General features: G+C 42.5%; 1 protein-coding gene across 1 annotated transcript; it reads left to right on the top strand.

Annotated features, from left to right (window-relative positions):
- Nucleotides 1–318: 318 nt before the first annotated feature.
- mindy4b (MINDY family member 4B) lies at nt 319–25,465 on the top strand. The gene is given in 14 exon segments (XM_023967041.2): nt 319–423; nt 750–788; nt 791–921; nt 1,106–1,133; nt 6,204–6,383; nt 9,427–9,546; nt 10,932–11,029; nt 12,998–13,163; nt 13,508–13,573; nt 13,727–13,797; nt 22,740–22,812; nt 23,125–23,301; nt 24,037–24,217; nt 24,618–25,465. Coding segments are annotated over 14 exon segments (1,578 nt in total). The 3' UTR covers nt 24,761–25,465.
- The last annotated feature ends 1,246 nt before the right edge of the window (nt 25,466–26,711 follow it).

Raw genomic sequence — 26,711 nt, forward strand, 5'->3', positions numbered from 1 at the left:
ACCCGATACACTCGCTGGAAATWAACACTTTCCTAATATCATGACTTATATCAACATCCTTAGCTTGCCCATTCACTGAATATAMTGTTAAATAACTCTTGAGTGACACTCAAAAGCTTAAGGATGCTGAGCGCTAATGCTAGCTTATTAGCATTAGCCAACCTTTATGTTGAGGTAGACAAACTAGTTAGCTAGCACAAGCCTGTGGCTAACTCTGCTGCTTCTGCTGCACTTTGACTTTCTGGCTGTTATGCCCTCTCCACCTCATTCACTGCAGCCTCAACCTGCTCGCTTTTTTTTGCCACTGCTTTCGGGAAGATGTTCCGAATATCCATATTTGCTCTGTGCTATATGCTCGACCAATCACAGCAGGCACCACGTCACTCCAAGGGCTTCTGGCAGTGTCTGCTACTGCCTAGCGCAGTATGTTGTATTATTTATTTTTGTCATTAATGTGTAATATTTCATAGCGCAAGTGACGGAAACTCATCAGACGGAAATAAAAATCATTCTTTTTTGGGGTACGAACAAAGGCTGAAGTCCTAGAAGCCCAGGCCTAATGACGTCACTGCTACTGACAGGATAACAGAAGCCATGGGGGGTCAAGATGGAGCACGGTCAATTGGCCTTTGCACACCTTTCTCGCTGCTGGCATTCTGGTCCCGTCAGTATAGAGGAACGCACACTAATGCCCTGGAACAGAGCCAGCATTCTCCTAAATATTTCCCTCCAACACATCATGGGGCTAGATATCAAGGGCAGTAGTTCTAGTCGTCAGGGTTCACAACTGGTTGCTTTATTATGTCCCTCGCTGCAGATGGAAGAGGATCCCGACATTGTGAACCGCAACACCGAGCTGGATGACATCCTCAGACAAATATCAGAGCTGGACAAATGGAGAAACATCTTCAACTCGCGTGGGTAAGTTGGAGAAGTCAATTTCACCTTTCAAATGATTGTTTTCTTTGGGTCATTCCATAGGCCTGTGCAGTAATTATGAGAAGTCTATGCTGTTTTATAGCCTTAACACATCTAGTGCATAAAGATATATTCAASCAAGACCATGCACACTACTTTAAACTTATCAGATCATATTTATTTACAGGTTGGAATTACAAGATTGTATCATTAAAGTAAGTTTTCTTTTACATTAAATAACTTGAAAATGCCAAAATAAACTTTCTTGAATCTGGATTTCATTCCTATAAAATGCCTCTGCATGGATTCATTGCTCACCAATGCAATGAATAGAAATTAGATTTTGTTGAATACATTGAAATACATAAAAATGTATAAAATAAAAAAAAATTGATATACACTGAGTACAAAACATTAAGAACAGCTGCTCTTTCCATGACAGACTGACCAGGTGAGTACAGGTGAAAGCTATGACCCCTTATTGATGTCAGTGTAGATGAAGGGGAAGAGCAGGTTAAATAGGGATTTTTAAGCCTTGAGACAGTTGAGACATGTATGTATGCCGTTCAGAGATTGTATGGGCAAGACAAAATATTTAAGTGCCTTTGAACAGGGTATGGTAGTCGGTGCCAGGCGCATTGGTTTGCGTCAAGAACTTTAACACTGCTGTGTTTTTCACGCTCAAGGCAGTTTCTCGTGTGAATCAAGAGTGGTCCACCACCCAAAGGACATACAGCCAACTTGACACAACTGTGGGAAGTACTGGATATCAACGTTGGCAAGCATCCCTGCGGAGTGCTTTGCGACACCTTGTAGAGTTCATGACCCAACGAATTGAGGCTGATCTGAGGGCAAGGGGGGGGGNCTCAATAGTAGGAAGGTGTTCTTAATGTTTTGTACACTCAGTGGCCTACTTATAAATATAAATCAATTTAAAAGAGGTTCTTAGTTTTATGACATTCTCTTTGTGAATCCATAACCACGTATTGTGACCATAAGCACTTGCACACCTGCATCTCCCATCTCACCTGCACTTCTTGCATAAGTCAGTTAGCTTAAAGCTTACATTTTCAGTGTGATAGCTGATCCTATGCAGATGCTCTTCTCAGATAACCGCATGTCACTCCTATCCAATCAGACAACGTGGTGCAGTGTGTGTGGAGGGCTTTTCGTCACTGAACCTGATCTGCCTCGGAAAGACCAGGGGCGGAGAGAGGAGAGAGAAGAAAAAGAGAGAGAACTGGGTGGGGCATATAAGTTTACTGCTCACCCAGCAAGGCTTACTCTATCTCTCCCTCTGTCGTCTATCTCTCTCTGTATCCTTCGCTCTCTGCCTCTCTCTTTCCCTCTTTGAATATCCCCTATATATCTCCCTGTCTACCACACCTCTTGGCGACTTCATGTGGAGAGTGTGTATAGTATAGGTATCGTCGTGCTGTAGTTAGGGTTAAGGGTGTCGAGGCCCCTTGGCGTGATGACAGACTACCAGGAGCTCCTACAGACCATCCGGGATCTGCAGCCCTCCAGACTTGGCTACATCGAGATCCTTCAAGAGGAGGTAAAGAGGAACCAGGATGTGAGTGATGACAGATACCTCCGGCAGTGTTGGGGCCAATTAGTTTCAGTTCAGAACGGAATTTAAATTAAATTGACCCCAAGCCTGACCTCCGCTATCGCTGCGCTGGTCCCCTCCAGAGCCAGCATAACTTTTCCACAACATATTTGTCTCTGTCTGTCCTTCTCTGCTTCCATTCCTCTCTCAGCATACCTTTTGGCGACTACATGTAGAGAGTGTGTATAGACTCCTAGAGAGTATGTGTATGGCCCCATCCAGTCACATGGCAAAACAACGATAGGCTATAGGACTGGGTCGTTCAGTGCCTTCAGAAAGTATTCCCACCCCTTAACTTATTCCATATTTTTTTGTGTTACAGCCTGAATTCAAAATGAATTTTTACAAAAGATCTCACCCATCTACACACAATAACCCATAACGACAAAGTGAAAACGTGTTTAGACATTTGTGTAAATGTACTGAAAAAGAAATACAGAAAAATCTAATTTACATTAGTATTCACACCCCTGAGTCAATACTTTGTAGAAGCACCTTTGGCAGCAATTACAGCTGTGAGTGTTTCTTGGTAAGTCTAAAAGCTTTTCACACCTGCTTTCTACACCAATATTTGCCAGTTATTATTTTCAAAGTTATTCTAGGTGTAACGAGTGCGCTGGGAGTCAGGAAGCAAGTTCAGGGAGTGTTTCAATAAATGAAACAATAAACAAGTAACACAAACAATGCAACGACATGAAAACAGAGTCAATGACACCTGAGGAAAGAACCAAGGGGAGTGACAGATATAGGGAAGATAATCAAGGAGGTGATGGAGTCCAGGTGAGTGTCATGAGGCGCAGGTACACGAGACGATGGTGACAGGTGTGCGGGATAATCAGCAGCCTGATGACCTAGAGGCTAGTGGGGGAGTATACTTGACAGTACCCCCTCTTGACACGCGGCTCCAGCCGCAGGACGCCGTCAAAGGGGACGAACCCGGGGATCAGGAGCAGACCGGTCACGCCAGCTGAGGCACGGGAACCTGTCGAGTCAGCTGGGGCGCGGGAACCTGACAGATCGGTTGAGGCAGGGGAGCCTGGCGATCCGGCTGAGGCATGAAAGCCCGACGAGCCGGCTGAGGCAGGGGAGCCTGGCGATCTGGTTGAGGCATGAGAGCCTGTAGCAGTTCCCGGACTCAACGTCATTACTCTGACACAAAAATAAAATCAAAAAACACTCCCTGATGCTTCCCTTAGGTGAGGTGTTATTCTGTAATGAGTGCGCCGAGAGACAGGAAGCAAGTTCAGGGAGTGAGTGTTTTAATAAATAAATGAAACAATAAACAAGTAACACGAACAACGCACCGACATAAACAGTCAATAACACCTGAGGAAAGAACCAAGGGGAGTGACAGATATAAGGAAGATAATCAAGGAGGTGATGGAGTCCAGGTGAGTGTCATGAGGCGCAGGTGCGCGAGATGATGGTGACAGGTGTGCGGGATAATCAGCAGCCTGATGACCTAGAGGCTGGAGGGGGAGTATACGAGACACTAGCTCTGTCAAATTGGTTGTTGTTCATTGCTAGACAACCATTTACAGGTTTTGCCATAGATTTTCAAGTAGATTTACGTCAAAACTGTAACTCGGACACTCAGGAACATTCACTGCCTTCTTGGTAAGTGTAACAGTATAACTTTAGTCCGTCCCCTCGCCCCGACCCGGGCGCGAACCAGGGACCCTCTGCACACATCAACAACAGTCACCCACGAAGCATCGTTACCCATCGCTCCACAAAAGCCGCGGCCCTTGCAGAGCAAGGGGAACCACTACTTCAAGGTCTCAAAGCGAGTGACGTCACCGATTGAAACGCTATTAGCGCGCACCACTGCTAACTAGCTAGCCATTTCACATCGGTTACGCTCACCCCCCTTTCGACCTCCTCCTTTTCCGCAGCAACCAGTGATCCGGGTCAACAGCATCAATGTAACAGTATAACTTTAGTCCGTCCCCTCGCCCCAACCCGGGCGCGAACCAGGGACCCTCTGCACACATCAACAACAGTCACCCACGAAGCATCGTTATCCATCGCTCCACAAAAGCCGCAGCCCTTGCAGAGCAAGGGGAACCGCTACTTCAAGGTCTCAAAGCGAGTGACGTCACCGATTGAAGCGCTATTAGTGCGCACCACCGCTAACTAGCTAGCCATTTCACATCGGTTACATAAGCAACTCCAGTGTAGATTTGGCCTTGTGTTTTAGGTTATTGTCCTGCTGAAAGGTGAATTCATCTTCCAGTGTCTGGTGGAAAGCAGACTGAGCCAGGTTTTCTTCTAGGATTTTGCCTGTGCGGAGTTCCATTCCGTTTCTTTTTTATCCTGAAAAACTACGCAGTCCTTAACGATTACAAGCATACCCATAACATATGGAGATGGAGAGTGGTACTCAGTAATGGTTTGTATTGCATTTGCCATGCCACATTTTTTGCAGTATTGCTTTAGTGCCTTAAAGCAAAAATAATGCATGTTTTGGAATGCTGTACAGGCTCCCTTCTATTCACTCTGTCAATTAGGTTTGTGTTGTGGAGAAAAACTACAGTGTTGTTGATCCAGCCTCAGTTTTCCATCACAGCCATTAAACTCTAACTGTTTTAAAGACACCTTTGGCTTCATTGTGAAATCCCTGAGCGGTTTCCTTCCTCTCTGGCAACTAAAGTAGGAAAGACGCCTGTATCTTTGTAGTGACTGGGTGTATTGATACACCATCCAAAATGTAATTCATAACTTCACCATGTTCAAAGGGATATTCAATGTCTGTTTTTTTTATTTTACCCATCTACAATAGATGCCCTTCTTTGCGAGGCATTGGAAAACCTCTCTGGTCTTTTTGGTTGAATCTGTGTTTGAAATTCACTGCTTGACTGAGGAACCTTACAGATAGTTGTATGTGTGGGGTACAGAGATGAGGTAGTCATTCAAAAATCATGTTAAACACAATTTCTGCACACAGAATGAGTCCATGCAACGTATTATGTGACTTGTTAAGCACTTTTTTTATTCTTCAATTTATTTAGGCTTGCCATAACAACGGTGTTGAATACCTATTGACTAAAGGCACTTCAGCTTTTCATTTTTTATTTATTTGTAAACATTTCAAAAAACATAATTCCACATTATGGGGTTTTGTATGTAGGCCAGTGAAAATAATCTAAATTTCATCTCTTTTAAATTTAGTGTGGAAAAAGTAAAGGGTTTTGAATACTTTCTGAAGGCACTGTATATGTGCCACCGTGTCCAAACTGAATGGAAAACAAAACAGCCATGAGGGCTGAGAAATGGAGACAGAGACACATAGCGGCAGAGAGTTCAACCATATGTTTACCATCATCTCATCCATGTGACCTTATCATATTGCAGGTTCTTGTTGATTGGATGAATGTCACGGCTCAATTCAACGAGTGTTATAGAGCAGCAAACTAGACTGCTGATAATGTACCTTTTATAAGGTATTTTCCCAGAGATCGCAGTCACGGTAAAGGCTGTGCATGTCAGCTCAATCGTTATTTACCTTTAAAAGTCTGTTATAGGGTGCTGCGGATTGAAACCTAGCCTGGACCTCTTTTAAAGAATGTGGGGCTTTCTCAAAGAAGAGGAATTGTGTGTTGTTGGACTATGTGGGACATTGTGAACGATAAGGTGGGATCTTAATGACGGTCTCTGTCACGTCTCTCTGCAGAGGCCTCTGGAGAGGACTAAGCTTGAGGAGGAAAGCGAGGATGGCACAGGCAGGCCACCATCCACGGCACAGCCGCCTCGTGGAAACGCCAACCTATTGACAGTGCCCTACTCTATCCCCCTGGCCCTGACTGTCTCTCCTAGCCTAGGAGGGCTCCCTATCACAGCCGAGTTAGCTGGGGTGAGTCTGCACTAGCAACATGAGCTGGTCACTTGACACCTGCTGCTTCCAGTTGCTGTGTTTGTGTGTTTCACTGTGTGTGAGTGTGTGTGTGTGTGTGTGTCAGAGACAAAAGAGCAGCAATACAGAGACCTTATTTATTCATGGTCCTCTTAAGCAATGGATTGAGTTAGCAAGTGTGGTCATCTGAAAACAAGTTAACAAGGTCTTTTACTACAGCCAAATGATCTGGAAACTGTTTTTGAGTAGTTGTTTTCCGTACAGTCTGTTGACATCTGTCAAAACTAGGACTGTGGAGGTCATTACATTTTGTCAGCTGGTAATTGTCGAGCAAATAACTTCCGGTCTCACGGTAATTAACCATTAATTAACATAAACGCGTTTAGCATCTCCTGGTTTCCACGCATATCCTACAAGCCACTGATGCAGACCTTCGAAACATCTACATTTTTTTTTTAAGTCAAAAAAATCCATGTAATATAGACTACACCATCACAATAAACCCATTATTTTAGACAGGGCTAAAGAAACATTATGATATGAAGAAAATGTAGTCTATTTCAGAAGAACAGAATAGCATACTCCGAGTTGTCCTTATGTTAGGGCCTGATCTGGCTATGCCATGTGGCTGTGAGCTACACTAGTTMATTTAGCAAAWATTATTTGATTAGAATTTTGTGGCATTATTTTATAGTGTGAATAATGCAATTGAACATAGCTGAATAAAAAAGTAAGGATATTTTCTCCAAACGATTTCCGAGGGAGTGCGCACATGCGGCTAATCKGTGTTGAGCGGTTAACAAAGAAACATGTCCTCCTATATGCTTAATTTATAGTTATTTAGTTGTGATACAAACGTTGGGCTATACGTTTTGATTTTTAATACATTCTAATGCATTCATGTCTGCATGATGCAACTGTGAGCGTCCCTCTTATCGAATTCCAAGGCGCATATTGAAGATGTTAGAAGCACTGTCCACATTTACATTTTGTCAGCCAACAAGATKAGTAGACCTAACAAACAGCAAATGCACTAGACTAGACACTAGACCTTATAATACAAAAGTTGACCTATTCTATTGCTCAACTTGTCCTTCTGTGCGATAAATAAATGTTCCAAACATACTCTGGGACAGTTGTGGGATGTGATAGATTCCAAATGAATACAACCTTTTTTTAAAGCAATGAGGCTGATGCAACAGATCAGAATGTTTACCTTAAAATGCTGATAAACTGTTAGTCTATTTCTTCATATTGTAAGTGCAGCAATGCACACACGGCAGTAGGCTATAAGTGTAAACGTCCCAAAATGCAATCAATTAGTGGGAAAATTGTGTTCTCAAAAGTGACTGCAAATGCTTTATTATAAAGGTTAATTTTTATGGTGAAAATGTTCTTCCCCAAACTTGAAACTCACACGCCGCCTACGTATGCCAGTTAAGCTGTTATTTGGCCACATTAGTTGTGATACAAACCTTATCAAAACATATAGGCCTATGAGCTAGGCTACATGAGGTGTGTGACTATGATTGGAAAAGTCGCAACAAAAGGCATACACTGTTTCTTGCTTTACTGCACAAGCTGGGAATCATTCGCAAGTGATAACACATCATTCACAAGTGATAGGCTAATATTGTCACCGATCAGACTATAGCCTACTAAATAATATGCTGTATGTGTGATATTCGTTTTCAATGGACCATTATCATGCATGAGTCTCGGTACAGGGGCAAGGGGAAAAAAGTATTCAGATCCCTTGACTTTTTCCACATTTTGTTACTTTACAGCCTTATTAAAAAATGTTATACATTTTTTTCCCGTCATCAATACCCCATAATTACAAAGCAAAAAGAGGTTTTTAGAAAATTTTGCAAATGTATAATTAAAATAAATAAGTATTCAGACCCTTTACTCAGTACTTTATTGAAGCACTATTGGCAGCAATTACAGCCTTCTTGGATATGAAGCTTGACACACCTGTATTTGGGGAGTTTCTCCCATTCTTCTCTGCAGATACTCTCAAGCTCCGTCAGGTTGGATGGGGAGCGTAGCTGCACAGCTATTTTCAGGTCTCTCAAGAGACGTTAGATCGGGTTCAAGTCCAGCTGGGCCACTCAAGGACATTCAGAGACTTGTCCCGAAGCCACTCCTGTGTTGTCTTGGCTGTGTGCTTATGGTGAACCTTCGCCTCAGTCTAAGGTCCTGAGCACTCTGTAGCAGGTTTTCATCAAGGATCTCTCTGTACTTTGCTCCGTTCATCTTTCCCTCGATCCTGACTAGTCTCCCAGTCCCTGCCGCTGAAAACATCCCCACAGCATGATGCTGCCACCACCATGTTTCACTGTAGGGATGGTGCCAGGTTTCCTCTAGGACGGATGCGTRGCATTCATGTGCCTTTTACTGAGGAGTGGCTTCCGTCTGGCCACTCTACCATAAAGGCCTGATTGGCGGAGTGCTGCAGAGATGGTTGAYCGTCTGGAAGGTTCTCCCATCTCCACAGAGGAACTATGGAGCTCTATCAGTGTCTATCAAGTTTTTTTAGGCAACTAATGACCATCAGCAGCATCAGAGCTTGGAGAAGCCTAGTTACCGTGACTAAACGGTCATGTGGAATTTGACTGTGGTCATGACTCGTGACCGCCAGTGTGGTGGTAATACGGTCACCATAACAGCTCTAGTCAAAACCAATGTGAATCTTGCTTGGTTGGACAGGGATCAGAAAAAGGCCTGGCATTTCTAATAGGCCCATTTTTTTTTGTCCTCAAAGCCACCACATTGRCCTATTTTCTTCCTTGACCCTAACCCATTATTTGCCAAATAATGATCCCTTTGCACAAAAACTCCAGTTGAGACAGGCCCACTGGGCGAAAGATGGGCCAGCCCATCTGACATTTKCCAAAAACTGTCCTTTGACTGTTGTCTCTCTAAATAAGTAGACATTTACCTCGAGTTGAATTACAAAGGTAGAGGTTTGATTAGAAATATTCAGATATAAAATAGATGTGAAGCTCTGGTAGAGGATATGTGTTTTTATGTCTTTCAGAACCTAAGGAAGATTTTGTTCGGCAATACTTTTTACGTCTTCAACTATGAGTGGAAGAAGTCCTTCTTCAAATTCAGGGAGCCCTACTCCAACCTGTCCTATGCCCTGGAGGCAGAAAGAGTGAGTAAACAAACCGTGTGTGTGTCTCAATAATCTCCCCTTCTTCCTGAAGTGTGCACTCATTCACTATGAAGCAAACAAGTGCACACTTCAGAAGAAAGGAGCGATTTATTGGGCTACAACCAGTGTTGAGGAGGGGAACTTTGAAACAGGGCGGAGAGACTTTGGTCAAGAGTAGCAGTGTGGACTTTTGATTATTGAAGGATAATTGACTGAAGGATAATTGTTGAATAGACTAGTAAAACTAGCCCCTACAGAAGAACCAAGTCGTTTTTTTTAAACACTAATTATATATCATTTTCTAGTCATCATAGTGAAAATAATGAAATTTAATGCCAGTAAAAATGCTAGCCAGGAGATTCTGGAGGCTGCTAAATAACCAGCTAACAAACTTAGAAAATGTATGAATGAAATGGCAGCACTGTATGTTGTTTACTATCAATCTAACAATGTAGATATGTTACCTTTTTTACATATACCCAGAAGAATCAAATGCGGTTATTTAAAGAATTACAGAGCCGTAGGCAGCATTGTAGATTATTTCATAAGGGCCTCATTAAGGTGATTAACTAATTGCAATGGCACGCCCTCTATTTTTTCCCAATCTGAGTCTAATTTAAGAGATAGTTATCCCTGTTAAATAAATGTGATGATGACACAGTTGTTATCTCAGATAGAGGATCGACAGGTGATATTCCTACAAGCTTAAAGGATCAGACCGTTATATAACAGTTGTAATCGGAGACCGGGGTCTTATCTGTAGTTCTGAAATAATGCCGTCCCCCTCCTTGTGACTCCCTGGTCCTAAGACCCATACTGCTACACGTACATGTCTTCATTAATCAAATGTACCCCTACCCCTATCTCTTACTTAACTGTAGTAGGATTAGGTTCCACCTTAAACAGACTCATTGGGTAATGGGATATGTAACTTCTTTGTCCAATTTCAGTGAGTCGGATGTCGAGACCCTCTAGACTAGAGTCTAGCCCAAACCAATTAACTGAGATAGACTGCTAAGCTGTTTTCTGGGTGTGAGATCATCCCGGTTACACCATTAGCTAGTTGTTGTTAGACTTAATTATAGATCAGTGTCACCATTATCTCAGGATGTGTCAAGGTGTCTGGTCTCGCATAATAAGGTGATTTTAATGTTGAGTGTTAAAGGTGACTCAACGTTAAATGGCTGCCTGTACAAGATTGGGAACAAGAAATAAACCATGACTCGGAAGGTCAATTAGCGATACTGTAACGGATCTTCCTCACACAGGGAACTCGTTGTAGGGAAAGTTCCTAAAGTCATGATTCATTTATTTTTCCTGAAGGCCAAACTCAAGACATTTCGTTCAACAGTAGTTTTAATGAAACAGCATATTTTTTTCTTTAGGGAGGATCCCGTGCCATTCAAATGGTGGTCCAAGCGAACATTATCAAATACTTGCTCTTCACCCGCCAGACCAACTCAGACTGTTGCAGACTGCAAAGGTGAGAAAATGGCTCAAATTTGACTAAATCAAGTCAAATTAAACCCAATCGAACGTCACCCGACTAGAAACAGTCAAATTCATTTTCACACTATGCCTGCTCCTTCGACATGGATGGGTCGGATGCCATAGTCTTAGCCCTGCGTCTCAAAAGGAATTTTTACCGTAGCGTGCACTTGTTCTCTTCCCTTCTTCCCTTAAAAGGAAAGGACTGATATAAGAAATATGGATGAAACTTGTCTTACACCAATACAATGCATTTACAGTTGACGTCGGAAGTTTACATACACCTTGGCCAAATACACTTAAACTCAGTTTTTCACAATTCCTRAAATTTAATCCAAGTAAAAATTCCCTGTTTTAGGTCAGTTAGGATCAACACTKTATTTTAASAATGTTAAATGTCAGAATAATAGTAGAGAGAATGATTTATTTCAGCTTTTATTTCTTTCATCACATTCCCAGTGGGTCAGAAGTTTACATACACTCAATTAGTATTTTGGTAGCATTGCCTTAAACAATTTAAACTTGGGTCAACGTTTTTGGGTAGCCTCCACAAGCTTCCCACAATAAGTTGGGTGAATTTTGGCCCATTCCTCCTGACAGAGCTGTGTAACTGAGTCAGGTTTGTAGGCCTCCTTGCTCACACACACTTTTTCACTTCTGCCCACAAATGTTCTATAGGATTGAGGTCAGGGCTTTGTGATGGCCACTCCAATACCTTGACTTTGTTGTCCTAAAGCCATTTTGCCACAACTTTGGAAGTATGCTTGGGTCACTTCCTGACTGATGTCTTGAGATGTTGCTTCAATATATCCACATAATTTTCCTTACACATAATGCCATCTATTTTGTGAAGTGCACCAGTCCCTCCTGCAGCAAAGCACCCTCACAACATGATGCTGCCACCCCCATGCCCCACTCCAGCTTGGGATGGTGTTCTTCGGCTTGCAAGCCTCCCCTTTTTCCTCAAACATAACGATGGTCATTATGGTCAAACAGTTCTATTTTTGTTTCATCAGACCAGAGGACATTTCTCTAAAAAGTACGATCTTTGTCCCCATGCGCAGTTGCAAACCGTAGTCTGGCTTTTTTATGGCGGTTTTGGAGCAGTGGCTTCTTCCTGGCTGAGTGGCCTTTCAGGTTATGTCGATATAGGACTCGTTTTACTGTGGATATAGATACTTTTGTACCTGTTTCCTCCAGCATCTTTACAAGGTTGTTTGCTGTTGTTCTGGGATTGATTTGCACTTTTCCAGCAATGTACGCTCATCTCTAGGAGACAGAACGCGTCTCCTTCCTGAGCGGTATGATGGCTGGTGTTTATACTTGCGTACTATTGTTTGTACATATGAACGTGGTACCTTCAGGCATTTGGCTCCCAAGGATAAAACAGACTTGTGAGGTCTATAATTTTTTTATGAGGTCTTGGCTGATTTCTTTAGATTTTCCCATGATATCAAGCAAAGAGGCACTGAGTTTGAAGGTAGGCCTTGAAATACATCCACAGGTACACCTCCAATTGACTCAAATGATGTCAATTAGCCCATCAGAAGCTTCTAAAGCCATGACATAATTTTCTGGAATGTTCCAAGCTGTTTAAAGCACTGTCAACTTAGTGTATGTAAACTTCTGATCCACTGGAATTGTGATACAGTGAATAAGTGAAATAATCTGTCTGTAAACAATTGTTGGAAAAATTACTTGTGTCATGCACTTAGGTAGATGTCCTAACCGACTTTCCAAAACTATAGTTTGTCAACAAGAAATTTGTGGAGTGGTTGAAAAACTAGTTTTAATGACTCCAACCTAAGTGTATGTAAACTTCCGATTTCAACTGTAAATGTGTGAGGAGGAGTGAACGAGTGTACACTTGGGGAGAAAGGACAGATTATTAGGACAAAGGGGGAAAAAGTGGAGAGACATGTCATTGACTATGCTCTCTCCCTCCGTCTCTGCTCCTGCCCAGTCTGAGTGAGGTGGGTGAAAAGGAGCAGGAGAGGGCTCTGGTCGTCGCTCTGACTGACATTCTGTGGGCAGCTGGTGAGGAAAGGAGCGCCACCATCTCCTTAGTGACATCAGACTACTGTTTCACCCCCCACCTGGACTACAAACTGGACAACTTCACTGAGAGAGTATGGCCTCCATTGTCATAAGTTGCATGCCAGGGCATGATTCACAAAGCGTGAATCATGTGTGCTGATTATAAGATCAGGTACTCCCTCTTATTCATCATGATTTAAATGGCAAAACCGATCCTAAATCGATTCTACTCTGAGACACTTTGTGAATAGTGGTCCAGACCTGAAATAGCCTGTGGTCATCTAGGAACATAGGAACGCCTTTAKTCATGTATCATGACTGTTCTAGTTTTTACCATTACCTAACCTTCTGCTGGACAATAGTTGGCAAATGTCTCYAGTGTGTAGTGACATCCATCCTGTGTACTGAGAATTTGTTTTTCATTCTTAATTTCCAGTTACAGCTTTTTAGTTTCAACAAGAAAGAGGATGTCAAGAAATTTGTCTATGAGCACATCCAGTGTGTGAGTAAACAAGTAATTTTTAGCTAATATGTGGGTAACACTTCCTAGTACTGGCTGCCCAGATTCCAAAGTTTCTGGACCAATACAAAAATAACCTGTTTTGGATGGTGACTGTGTAGTGTCATGTTTCTTTTTTCCCCCTCCTGCCTGCAGTTTGAAGATGAGGGGAGTCATGGAGTCATCTTGTTTCTCTACAGCTTAATCCTTTCAAGGACCATCACCAGGTATACAACCACCAGTCCAATASACCAGAGCTTCTTAAAAGGATAGTTCACCCACATTACAAAATTACTCATTTGTTTCTTCACCCTGAAAGCAATTGATGGACTAGGAGAGACCGCAATCCACGCTTTGGATTTGTTTACCTAGCTACCAGTGCTTGACAAGGGCTGAAATAGGCACTGGTACTCATTTTGGTTGCCGGTACTGTTTATATTTAGGCGCAGGAGCTCCACAATAATGTTGTGCTAATATTTTATCAGATGTGCAGGAGATCAAGCAGTAAAACATTTGAGGTGCCAATATTCAGTACCGGTGAGCTCCTGCCCGGGGMAAGCACTGCCAACCACTGACTATAGCATTTTATATCCAAAACCCATTGGAATGTATCCAATATTGGCAAGTTTAAAATTTCTAACCCAAAGAGTGGATTACACTCTTGGCTCTATTTTAAGAAACCTAAYGGTAAATCTTAGTGCTGGCAGTAGCGTTATAGGTTCGGGGGTGTATCAGAATTTMTTTTGCTATTTTCACAACCTGAATTATGGGTGCAGTAGCYGGCAGTGGCACGAAAGTGCTCGGTTTTGATGGAGGAAAAGTTGTAGGTGTGTCGAGGCTTGACCGCTCACTGACTAATMAGAACATGCTCCATGGCTAAATATGTGGTTGCTTCAAGTTGTGTATTTATGGTCTTTTATGTCTTTTTTTATTTAATGTAACCTTTATTTAACTAGGCAAGTATTGCGGTGTCATCAACTCCAATTCGAWATGACAAAATGTAGGCCTGTCCCATATTTGCTAAACATGTTGAACATATTTGTGGTCCACATTATTCTAAATACTTGCATGGCTTCATAATGGAAATATACTGTTAAACATAGCATTCCCACTCAGGGGCAAAAATCTGAGGGGGGAAAAGTACATGATGATGGCTGGGTGGGTGGAAATTGGAGAATTTAGCATTTTTCAAACACCTGAAACCACTTTCCCTGCAATCTAGAGCCATAATTATTATACTTAATTCTATGTAAAAAGAATCTGTATATTTCTCTGCATACCTCTTGAGCTGGCTTGTTTTTCTAAATGAAATAAAAATGGTTCTCCGCATCTCTGCTAAAGTCTGGGTAAAAGATTGAAAGTACATTTAGTAATTGCTTGCTTTTCTAAAGCGTACTAACCTTGCCAGCTTTTTTGTTTCGCGCAGAGGAAACAAAGACGTTACGCGCTTGGCGCSGACAGAGATGGTCGCCCAGCTTCAGGTCCTTAGGAAACTACGCAGTTATTTGTTTTTCAATGTATTATTTTACGTATTATTTCTTACATTGTTAGCCCAGGAAATCTCAAGTGTTATTACATACAGCCGGGAAGATCTATTGGATATAAAAGCGATGACAACTTACCAACATTACGACCATGACTATGTCTTTCCCGAAGCGAATCCTTTGCTCGGACCTCCACCCTGGACATGGGATCGTATCCCAGAGGCCGACCCAAAACAACGCGGTCGCCGCAGGAGAGGCAGAACGGAGATGCCTACTGGTCAGACTCAGAAGGCGAGCACACCATCCACCGCTCCCGAGCATATTACTCGCCAATGTCCAATCTCTAGATAACAAGGTGGACGACATTAGGGCACGAGTTGCCTTCCAGAGAGACATCAGAGATTGCAACATTCTCTGTGAAACATGGCTCACTCGGGATATGTTGTTAGTCAGTACAGCCACCCGGGTTCTTCATGCATCGYGCTGACAGAAACAAACATCTATCTGGTAAGAAGAAGGGCGAGGGTGTATGCCTTCTGATTGACTCATGGTGTAATCACAACAACATACAGGAACCAAAGTCCTTTTGTTCACCTGACCTAGAATTCCTTACAATCAAATGCTGACCGCATTATCTTCCAAGAGAATTATCTTCGATTATAGTCAGAGCCGTGTATATCCCCGCCAAGCAGATACCTCGWCGGCCCTGAAAKAACTTCACTGGACTCTATGTAAACTGGAAACCATACATCCTGAGACTGCATTTATTGTAGCCGGGGATTTTAACAAAGCTAACCTGAGAACGAGACTTCCTAAATTCTATCAGCATATGGAATGCGCGACACAGGCTGCTAGCATTCTGGATCATTGCTATTCTAACTTCCTCGACGCATACAAAGCCCTCCCCCACCCTGCCTTCGACAAATCGGACCATGACTCCATTTTTTTGCTCCCAGCCTATAGACAGAAACTAAAATAGGGAACACCCGTGATCAGGTCTGTCCAACGCTGGTCTGACCAATTGATTCCACACTTCAGGATTGCTTCAATCACGTGGACTGGGATATGTTCCGGATAGCCTCAGACAACAACATTGATGTACACGCTGACTCGGTGAACAAGTTTATTAGCAAGTGCATCGGAGATGTCGTACCCACTGCGACTATTAAAACATTTTCTAACCAGAAACCGTGGATTGATGGCAGCATACRCGCAAAACTGAAAGCGYGAACCACCGCTTTTAATCATGGCAAGTGTCACGATCGTCTTTACGTGAATGAGTGGACCAAGGCGCAGCGTGAGAGAAATACGTCTTCCTTTTATTTGACGAAGACGTAACACGAAACGAAACACTCTTACAAAACTAACAAAACAATAAACGACCGTGAAGCTATAAACGAAAGTGCACACACAAGCTACTAACGTTAAACATAGACAATTACCCACGAAATACCCAATGAATATGGCTGCCTAAATATAGCTCTCAATCAGAGACAAATGAACAACAGCTGCCTCTAATTGAGAACCAATCTAGGCAGCCATAGACATACAAACACCTACACAAGACACTGCCCCATTTAACATACAAAACCCCTAGACAATACAAAAACACATACATTCCCCATGTCACACCCTGACCTAACTAAAATAAGAAAGAAAACAAAGATAACTAAGGCCAGGGCGTGACAGCAAGGCGACTGGAAACCTGACCGAATACAATCAGTGCAGCTATTCCCTCTACAAGGCAATCAAACAAGCAAAGCATCAGTGTAGAGACAAAGTAGAGTCGCAATTCAACGCCTCAAACATGAGACGTATGTGGCAGGGTCTACAGTCAATCACGGATTACAAAAAACAAAAACAGCTCCGTCGCGGACATCGATTAAACAACTTCTTTGCTCGCTTTGCGGACAATTCAGTGTCACCGACACGGCCCGCTACCAAAGCCTGTGGGCTCTCCTTCTCCGTGGCCAACGTGAGTAAAACATTTAAACGTGTTAACCCTCGCAAGGCTGCCGGCCCAGACGGCATCCCTAGCCGCGTCCTCAGAGCATGCGCAGACCAGCTGGCTGGTGTGGTTACGGACATATTCAATCAATCCCTATCCCAGTCTGCTGTCCACACATGCTTCAAGATGGCCACCATTGTTTCTGTTCCCAAGAAAGCTAAGGTAACTGAACTAAATGGCTATCCCGTTGCACTCACTTCTGTCATCATGAAGTGCTTTGAGAGACTAGTCAAGGAGCATATCACCTCCACCCTACCTGATACTCTAGACCCACTCCAATTTTCTTACCGCCCCAATAGGTCCACTGACGATGCAATCGCCATCACACTGCCCTATCCCATCTGGACAAGAGGAATACCTATGTATGAATACTGTTCATCGACTACAGCTCAGCATTTAATACCATAGTACCCTCCAAACTCGTCATTAAGCTCGAGACCCTGGGTCTCCACCCCGCCCTGTGCAACTGAGTCCTGGACTTTCTGACGAGCCGCCCCCAGGTGGTGAAGGTAGGAAACAAAATCTCCATTCCGCTGATCCTCAACACTGGGGCCCCACAAGGGTGCGCTCTCAGCCCTCTCCTGTACTCCCTGTTCACCCATGACTGCTCGGCCATGCACTCTTCAAACTCAATCATCCAGTTTGTAGACAACACTACAGTGGTAGGCTTGATTACCAACAACGACGAGACGGCCTACAGGGAGGAGGTGAGGGCCCTCGGGGTGTGGTGTCAGGAAAATAACCTCTCACTCAACATTAACCAAACAAAGGAGGTGATCGTGGACTTCAGGAAACAGCAGAGGAAGCACCCCCCATCCACATCAATGGGACAGTAGTGGAGAAGGTGGAACGTTTTAAGTTCCTCGGCATACACATCACGGACCAACTGAAATGGTCCACCCACACAGACAGCRTGGTGAAGAAGGCGCAACATCAATTTGGCTTGTTACATAAAACACTCACAAACCTTTACAGATGCACAATTGAGAGCATCCTGTTGGGCTGTATCACCGCCTGGTACGGCAACTGCACCGCCCTCAACCGCAAGGCTCTCCAGAGGGTATTGCAGTCTGCACAACGCATCACTGGGGGGAAACTACCTGCCCTTCAGGACACCTACAGCACCTGATGTCTCAGGAAGGCCAAAATGATCATCAAGGACAACAACCACCCGAGCCACTGCCTGTTCACCCCGCTATCATCCAGAAGGCGAGGTCAGTACAGGTGCATCAAAGATGGGACCAAGAGACTGAAAAACCGCTTCTATCTCAAGGCCATCAGACTCTTAAACAGCCATCACTAACACAGAGAGGCTGCTGTCAACATATAGACTCAAATCTCTGGCCACTTTAATAAATGGACTTAATAAAGGTATCACTAAAATAACGCCACTTTAATAATGTTTACATATCCTACATTACTCATCTCATATGTATATACTGTTCTATACCATCTACTGCATCTTGCCTATGCCGCACGGCCATCACTCATCCATATATTATATGTACATATTCTTATTCATCCCTTACATTTGTGTGTGTATAAGGTAGTTGTTGTGAATTTGTTGGATTACTTGTTAGATATCACTGCATTGTCGGAACTAGAAGCACAAGCATTTCGCTACACTAGCATTAACATCTGCTAACCATGTGTATGTGACCAATAAAATGTTATTTGATTTAAGATAGAGTAGCTAGTCTGTCTAACTTACTTGATTGATAGCCTGAAATAGGTTCCCATTCTCCCAACCTCCTCCAAGAAGCTATCTGGGCTAACTAAAGCCAACTTCATAAAATTGCTAGGTGGCTAGAAGTATTAGAGAGAAACAACAACAAATGTATTGTATGTGTGTATGTGTATATATATATATTTTATATATACACTACCGATCAAACGTTTTAGAACACCTACTCATTCAAGGGTTTTTCTTTATTTTTACTATTTTCTACATTGTAGAATAATAGTAAAGACATCAAAACTATGAAATAACACATATGGAATCATGTAGTAAGCCAATTTATTTAAACAAATCAAATATTTTATATTTGAGATTCTTCAAATAGCCACCCTTTGCCTTCATGACAGCTTTGCACACTCTTGGCATTCTCTCAACCAGCTTCATGAGGTAGTTACGTGGAATTCATTTCAATTAACAGGTGTGCCTTCTTTCAAGTTCATTTGTGGAATTTCTTTCTTTCTTAATGTGTTTGAGCCAATCAGTTGTGTTGTGMCAAGGTAGGGGGGTATACAGAAGATATGCCTATTTGGTAACAGACCAAGTCCATATTATGGCATGAACAGATCAAATAAGCAAAGAGAAACGACAGTCCATCATTACTTTAGGACATGAAGGTCAGTCAATGCGGAACATTTCAAGAACTTTGAAAGTTTCTTCAAGTGCAGTAGCAAAAACCATAAAATGCTATGATGAAACTGTCTCTCATGAGGACCGCCACAGGAATGGAAGACCCAGAAGTTCATTAGAGTTACCAGCCTCAGAAATTGCATCCCAAATAAATGCTTCACTTAGTTCAAGTAACAGACACATATCAACATCAACTGTTCAGAGGAGACTGTGTGAATCAGGTCTTCATGGTCGAATTGCTGAAAGGAAACCACTACTAAAGGACACCAATAAGAAGAAGAGTCTTGCTGGGCCAAGGAACACGAGCAATGGACATTAGACCGGTGGAAATTTGTCCTTTGGTCTGGATCCAAATTGGAGATTTTTGGTTCCAACGTCCGTGTCTTCGTGAGACGCAGTTTGGGTGAACGGTTGATCTCTGCATGTGTATTTGACACTGTAAAGCATGGAGGAGGAGGTGTTATGGTGTGGGGGTGTTTTTCTGGTGACACTGTCTATGATTTATTTAGAATTCAATGCTGTGACGGCCCTGAATTTGTCTGAACCGTCTCAGTGCTTCTCCTTCCAATAGGGCGCTTCCCCTTTAATTCCCAATTAAATAGCCAGCATCAGCTGCACAAAAGTGGGTTTTGTGATGGTGGTGAGAATGAGGATGTGGAGGATGAGGAAGCTTCACTTCCTCTTTCAGCTTCACTTCCGAAGCTTCTTCACTCCGTTTGTTTTGTTGTATTTAAAAGTGTGCTTTGCAGCCTTGTCTCAAGTTTAACCAGGATCGGATCCACTCATTGCTTCCTTTGGACTACACATCTCAGTTGGTCTCCGCTGGTTCTTCATGGCCTGTCTCCTCTGTTGGCGAATTGGATTGTCTGACTGACCGACTGACTACACGTTTTTTGCATACGGTATTTTATTTGTTTTAGTGTGATGTACACCATGATGATTTGTGGTCAGTTGTAGTTGAAGGCGTATTGAGATTTGATACTCTTTATGGTTGTGTGGTAAAAGATTTTGATATTTTGATTGTAGGATTTGAGACTGGGTTTACGCTATACTTTTATGAATGGACAAACATTGGGTGACTAAGGTCACTTGAGTTCCCTGAACTCCTTTAGGCTGGACTCTTTTAGGCCCGAGGTACAGAACTTTTCCAGAGCTCATTATTTGTTATGTTATTGTGTGTGTGTGTGTGATCATTTATGTTGCTAATACAACCCATGCAAAAGAATACAGTTGTTTTAAAGTTATTTCCAATGTTTTAAGGGTTTATGAAAAGTGTATGTCCATCCTGACTTTTACATGAGTCCTTTGTATTGGTGTAGACTTGACAGACCAGACGGGACTCATTCCCTCCCAAATCAAAAGGAGAAATCAATATTTTCTCTGGTAAGCACAACCTACCTGGCACCTCAACAAACAATAACCTCAAGTCAAAACCGTTACAAGGCACACTTAACCAGCATGGCTACCACAGCATTCTGCAGCGATACACCATCCCATCCGGTTTGGGCTCAGTGGGATTTGTTTTTCAACAGGACAATGACCCAACACACCTCCAGGCTGTGTAACGGCTATTTTACCAAGAAGGAGAGTGATGGACTGCTGCATCAGATGACCTGCCCTCCACAATCCCCCGACCTCAACCCAAATGAGATAGTTTGGGATGAGTCRGACCACAGAGTTAAGGAAAAGCAAGTGCATATGGGAATATGTGGGAACTCCTTCAAGACTGTTGGAAAAGCATTCCAGGTGAATCTGGTTGAGAAAATGCCAAGAGTGTGCAAAGCTGTTATCAAGGCAAAGGGTAGCTATTTGAAGAATCTCAAATATAAAATATTTAGATTTGTTTAACACTTTTTCTGGTTACTACATTATTCCATATGTGTTATTTCATTATTTTGATGTCTACACTATTATTTTACAATGTAGAAAATAGTAAAAATAAAGAAACTCTTGAATGAGTAGGTGTTCTAAAGCTTTTGACCGGTAGTGTGTGTGTATATTTTAACAGGACAAACCTGAGGGGGCACATGCTCCTGTGCCCCCTTTAGGCATGTTTCCTCTGTTTGCACTGATATAGGACTACTGTAAAATGCATTATGTCTGAGCCATGGACATGCCCAACTTCAATAAGCAAGATTAAATGCACTATTAATAAGACCTAAAAAGACAATCATTCACTAATAAAATGAAACAACTTTTTAAATAGGCTGTCTAAATACAGTTCCAGGCACCATATTGGCTCCCCGTGGGCATATAATATTAAGACAACTTAGTCTATGGAGGGTTTTACGCACATCCATACTTTTCATAGGAGCTGGAAAAATATCCAATATAAAGGGGTAATGTACACTCACCATTATACTGSTCCCAAATAAATATACAGTATAGCCTAACATCAGCGTTGATATGGCTAGTATGACTTTTCCACATGAAAGGTAAACAAACAGGCAAATATAGCCTACAAGTGGATTCAGCACCACGCACAGCGATCGGAATTCCCACAATTTGACAGTTACTGTAGGTCCAAAAGAGGAAAGTGGAAGATGCATTTGTTTTTACAAAATGATTAATGAAAAACAATAAGCAGTCTTTTTTAAATAACTTGATGTTCCTAAACAGGCTTCTTATAGTGCAGTCACTGACACCTTTCATGCAAAGGGTATCACACATTATGACTCCAAACTTTTCACAGAAGCTGGCCAATATGAATGTCCAAAAAAATAAAAAAGGTAAATGCAAACTGTTTTGCTGCTTGTGATGTTTTTATAAAATGGGTACATAAGGCTGTGGACCTCTGGCAAAATCAATGCCTTAACCTTATTGCGTTACCACTAAGTCCAGCTTTTGGTCGACCTTAAATATTCCTAGTTGTGCTGACTGAAATTGGCATGTTGGCGCACATTTTTAAGGTCACACCTCACATATTTCCAAGTTTCTTCTTAAGTATAGAGTTTTGTGAATCTGGGTCCTGATGTTACAGGTAAATTCCCGAGCCTGGTGTAAGGGGTGAAAAATGCTAGTGTGCCAGTTTTTACATGACGAAATTGCAAACTAACGTGCGTTTGACACTTGCGATCCTTAGCAACAGCCACAATGCACCAACCATTTAATGATAGGTGCATCGTGGTTTGTGTATAATTCTGGGAATGTAAAGACAGTTAATACAATATGTTCCATGTAAGAAAGACTTTGTGGTGTTACACACCACCCTGACAACAATATAATTGAATAATCTTGACATTTTCTATTAATCTCATTTTTGGAGAGAAAAGACTTAACTCACTAACTAAATCAAGGCATCTTGTTTGAAAGGTTGAGGGAGGATCTTGACTGTACCACCTCTCACTTGCTCCATTTGAGCCTTGGCAACTTTGTGTGTCGTCAGGTAAGTGTGAAGAGTGTTTCTTTGTGGGCCATACTCTTGCTTGTGGGCTTCATGTACAAATAACACCTTGCTTTATCAACAGTTGCTATAGCAGTAACACCTTGCTTTATCAACAGTTGATAGCTGCAGGCAGCACAGCAGTTTGAAGGAGCCTACTTTATGCCCTCCCTCAAGATAGACCTCCTGGCATAAATGTGTTATTGTGCAAAAACGGATTCCATTATATCTTTATATACAGTAAATTGCTATTGGAATATGGCTTAGCCATCACACAAGCATCATGCGTCTGCTGTGTCCCTATGTATTCACCAGGCACTGATGAATCTGCTGCTAACTGGCCGAGCCAGTCCCAATGTATTCAATGGAACTCTGCAGTGTGGTGACGACGGCAGCCCTCTGGAGAAGCCCCTACACGGGGTCCTGGCTCGCAGCGCCGTAGGCTACCTGCACTGGAGCCGCGAGCTGATGGAACGTACAAAGCTGCCCATGGTACAGTAACAGTGCCTTCCTGTCTTTTCATAACTGCTACTAATCTCAGCACCCAGAACCGAATCTTGTGCGCACTCGCCAACTAATTATTAATTTTGTCATGAGACACTAACCTGCTGCTGACACTGCATCTGCAGCTCTACAGTCTATCTGTTCGTCTGTCTGTCTGCCTGTCAAACTTTGATCTGTTGATCAGCATCCCTCTTCCAAAGTTAACATGGTGGTCCCACAGGCACTAAACTGTTAATACTTTCTTAGCTCATCCTTTGATATTTCATTAGTCATTTAAGGGCTGAGGCTGAGCTACTAGAAATGACTCAATAGATCTCCTAGATCAGTGTTTCTCTATCCCTGGTCCATGGCCCGGGCACCGGTCCTTAGGATGTTGCTAATCGGGAACCCCAGATGCTTAGTTGACACTGATTTTGTCAGTTCTACAGTGTTCATTTTGATCTGCAGTCCTCCAAAGACGCAGGATCATAGCTTGCTGGTCCCTTGCACCAAAAAAGGATGAGATGCACTGCTCTAAGCCGATATCCATAAAGCGTCTCAAAGTAGGAGTGCTGATCGAGGATCAAGTTTGCCTTTTTAGACCAGGTCTCCCCAATTTAAACAAAGCTTAAGACTACATGGACATGGGGGACCTGATCCTAGATTAGCACTCCTACTCTGAGACGCTTTGTAAATATGGGTCCAGGTGTAGATCTCTCATCTGTGCCCTATGGCGCCCTCTAGGTTGGAAGCATGCTGAAAACACCAAGGTTGCCAATTTGGGTGTGCAGTATCAATGGCACCTACAGCGTCCTCTTCAGTCCCAACCGCTCCCTGCTCTCTGACTGGAAGATGGAGCACCTGTTCCACATGTACTTCTACAATGGCCAGCCATCGCAACAAAGCACAGCCCTGCTGACCATCGGTAGGATGGACTACATGTACCTGTATCTCTGACTACCATTTGATATATTCACATACATTTACCCCTCAGTCTCAATATTGAGTATAATATAATGTGTAATGTGAATTTTATTGCATCTTAATAATCTATAGGTCTAAGTGATTACACTTTTGCTTATCAAAGCTAAATGATGGCTTGAGTGTCATCTCACAAATAACAATGGGCATAGGGCCCAGAATTATTCCCTGCTTACTATTAATACTATTATATATATACTATTATATAATATATTATTATTAGCTTATTATTGCTTATTCAATCCTCTCAGATCTATACAAGTGCCTAGAGGTTAGGGGCTAGGGGTTGATTTGGGATTCAGCACTCGTGTCTTTACTGTTAATTAACACCTCTCTTGTTACAGACACTCACTCCCACCACTGGGAGGTAGGGATCAAGGACACCCAGGGAGACCCAGAGAAGAGGTTTCCCTCTGTAGAGATGGCCGTTAGGACCAAATGGGAGGGAGCTGCCATCGACTGGAACGGAACCATGCCTTTTTTCTGACCAGGGAAGATACTTGATGATCGTAATGTTCTGGATTCCTAATCATTTTTTTAATGCATTCGTTTGTCTGGTTTGAAGGCGTCCTTATGCTACCAACCCATTCAAGAAAGCAACTAAATGTTCAGTTCCAGCCGAAAACACAAAAAGTGTGTTTGCAACTTTTACAGCTTAGGCCGGGATTCAATCCTATCATGCTTTGCGGAAATGCACCATTTAATGGCTATATTCCTGCGTTCACAGTAAACACTGCATATACAGTATGTCAGCTCAATCGGAAATTACCTTTAAATGGAGCGTTATCGATAAAACGCGATCGGATCCCGGTCATAGAAAGATAAGAGGTCAATGTAAAGAATTTCTTACTGTGTAATATTTGTCAGGCATTCTATTGTACTTTTTTACAAGATGTTCTGTAAAATAGAACTATACTTTCAATGTTGTTGACCATCATAGGTTTTTGCTGTGACATGCACTGTCAACTGTGGGACCTTTTATAGACGGTTGTGTGCCCTTCCAAATCATGTTCAATCAATTTAATTTATCACAGGTGTTTTTTTTCTATTTAACCTTTATTTAACTGTGGACTCCAATCAAGTTGTAGAAACATCTCAAGGACRATCAATTTCGAGTCTCATAGCAAAGGGTCTGAATACTTATGTAAATAAGGTATTTCTGTTTTCTATTTGTAATAAATTTGGTAAAATGTCTAAACCTGTTTTCGCTTTGTCATTATGGGGTATTGTCTGTAGATTGCTGAGGATTTTTTTTAAATCCATTTTAGAATAAGGGTGTAATGTAACAAAAGTTGGAAAAAGTCAAGGGGTCGGAATACTTTCCGAATGCACTGTATGTTAAAGTAAAAAAAGTGATTGTAGGGTATACTGTATGTGTACTATGTTCCCTTTATCCAGTCTTGTCAGACAATGAATCTGACAATATTTGCAATGTTGTCACTCTGTATGTCTATAGGTCTATAACCAGGCTACAAAATATTGAAAGAAAATGATCCCTTACTTTGCAATTTTACATTACATTTCATTACACAAACACAATAGGTCTAACTGTTGGGCGGGGACTGTACACACTCAAACTATAGGCCTACTTTCTTGTGTAATCCTCGTGCCGTGGGCCTTGTTTACACAAGCAGCCCAATTCAGATCTTTTTTGTCCGCTAATTGGTCTTTTGACCAATCACATCAGATTTTTTGACACCAGATGTTTTTCAGGCCTGATCTAACTGGTCAAAAGACCAATAAGTAAAAATAAAAAAAGATCAGAATTGGGTTGCTTGTCTAAACGCAGCCGTGGAAGTCCATTGAGAGAAAATACTGTACAACCTGGGAATTAAATATGTCCACCATAATCATGAGAAAGATGACGATATTGACGAAATTAGACGCTATTGCAATATAATTTTCATGTCCTTGGTGATTTTAATAAGGAATCGCGCAGCTGAGTGAGTGATATCAGTAGTCTCCTGACTGTTGAAATTAAACATTGTTTACATCTTAGATATTCATGGTTGTCAGCCAAATCAGTAGCAACTTTGGGAGTTCTTTTACCAACGATGAGTGGCCCGTCCATTATAGTACCCGTGCCAAGACCTGCATCAAAGAGCATCTCTCGCCCTCACCGGCCACCCAGACGATACAACCAAACGGCGGGCCTCATCCCTGAACAGGGTGCAGTGTCCCTGCAGCAGCACGAACTCCCCTCCGTCTCTAGTGTACTGTGTGCTTCGACTATGTTCTATCTCTGATCCTGCAGTGTCGAGCTGACCATCTAGTCTGCAACCAATGTCGGCAGAAGCTGAGCAGCTGCTCGATGTGCAGGGGCTCACTCACCCCAAACATCCGGAACCTGGCCATGGAGAARGTGGCATCCACGGTGCAATTTCAAGGTGTGTATACAGTATGCTTCCCTCTCACCCTCAGTGAGGAGGATGAACAGA

The sequence above is a fragment of the Salvelinus sp. IW2-2015 genome, linkage group LG22 (genome assembly GCF_002910315.2).
Source record: "Salvelinus sp. IW2-2015 linkage group LG22, ASM291031v2, whole genome shotgun sequence".
NCBI classification, from domain to species: Eukaryota; Metazoa; Chordata; class Actinopteri; order Salmoniformes; family Salmonidae; genus Salvelinus; species Salvelinus sp. IW2-2015.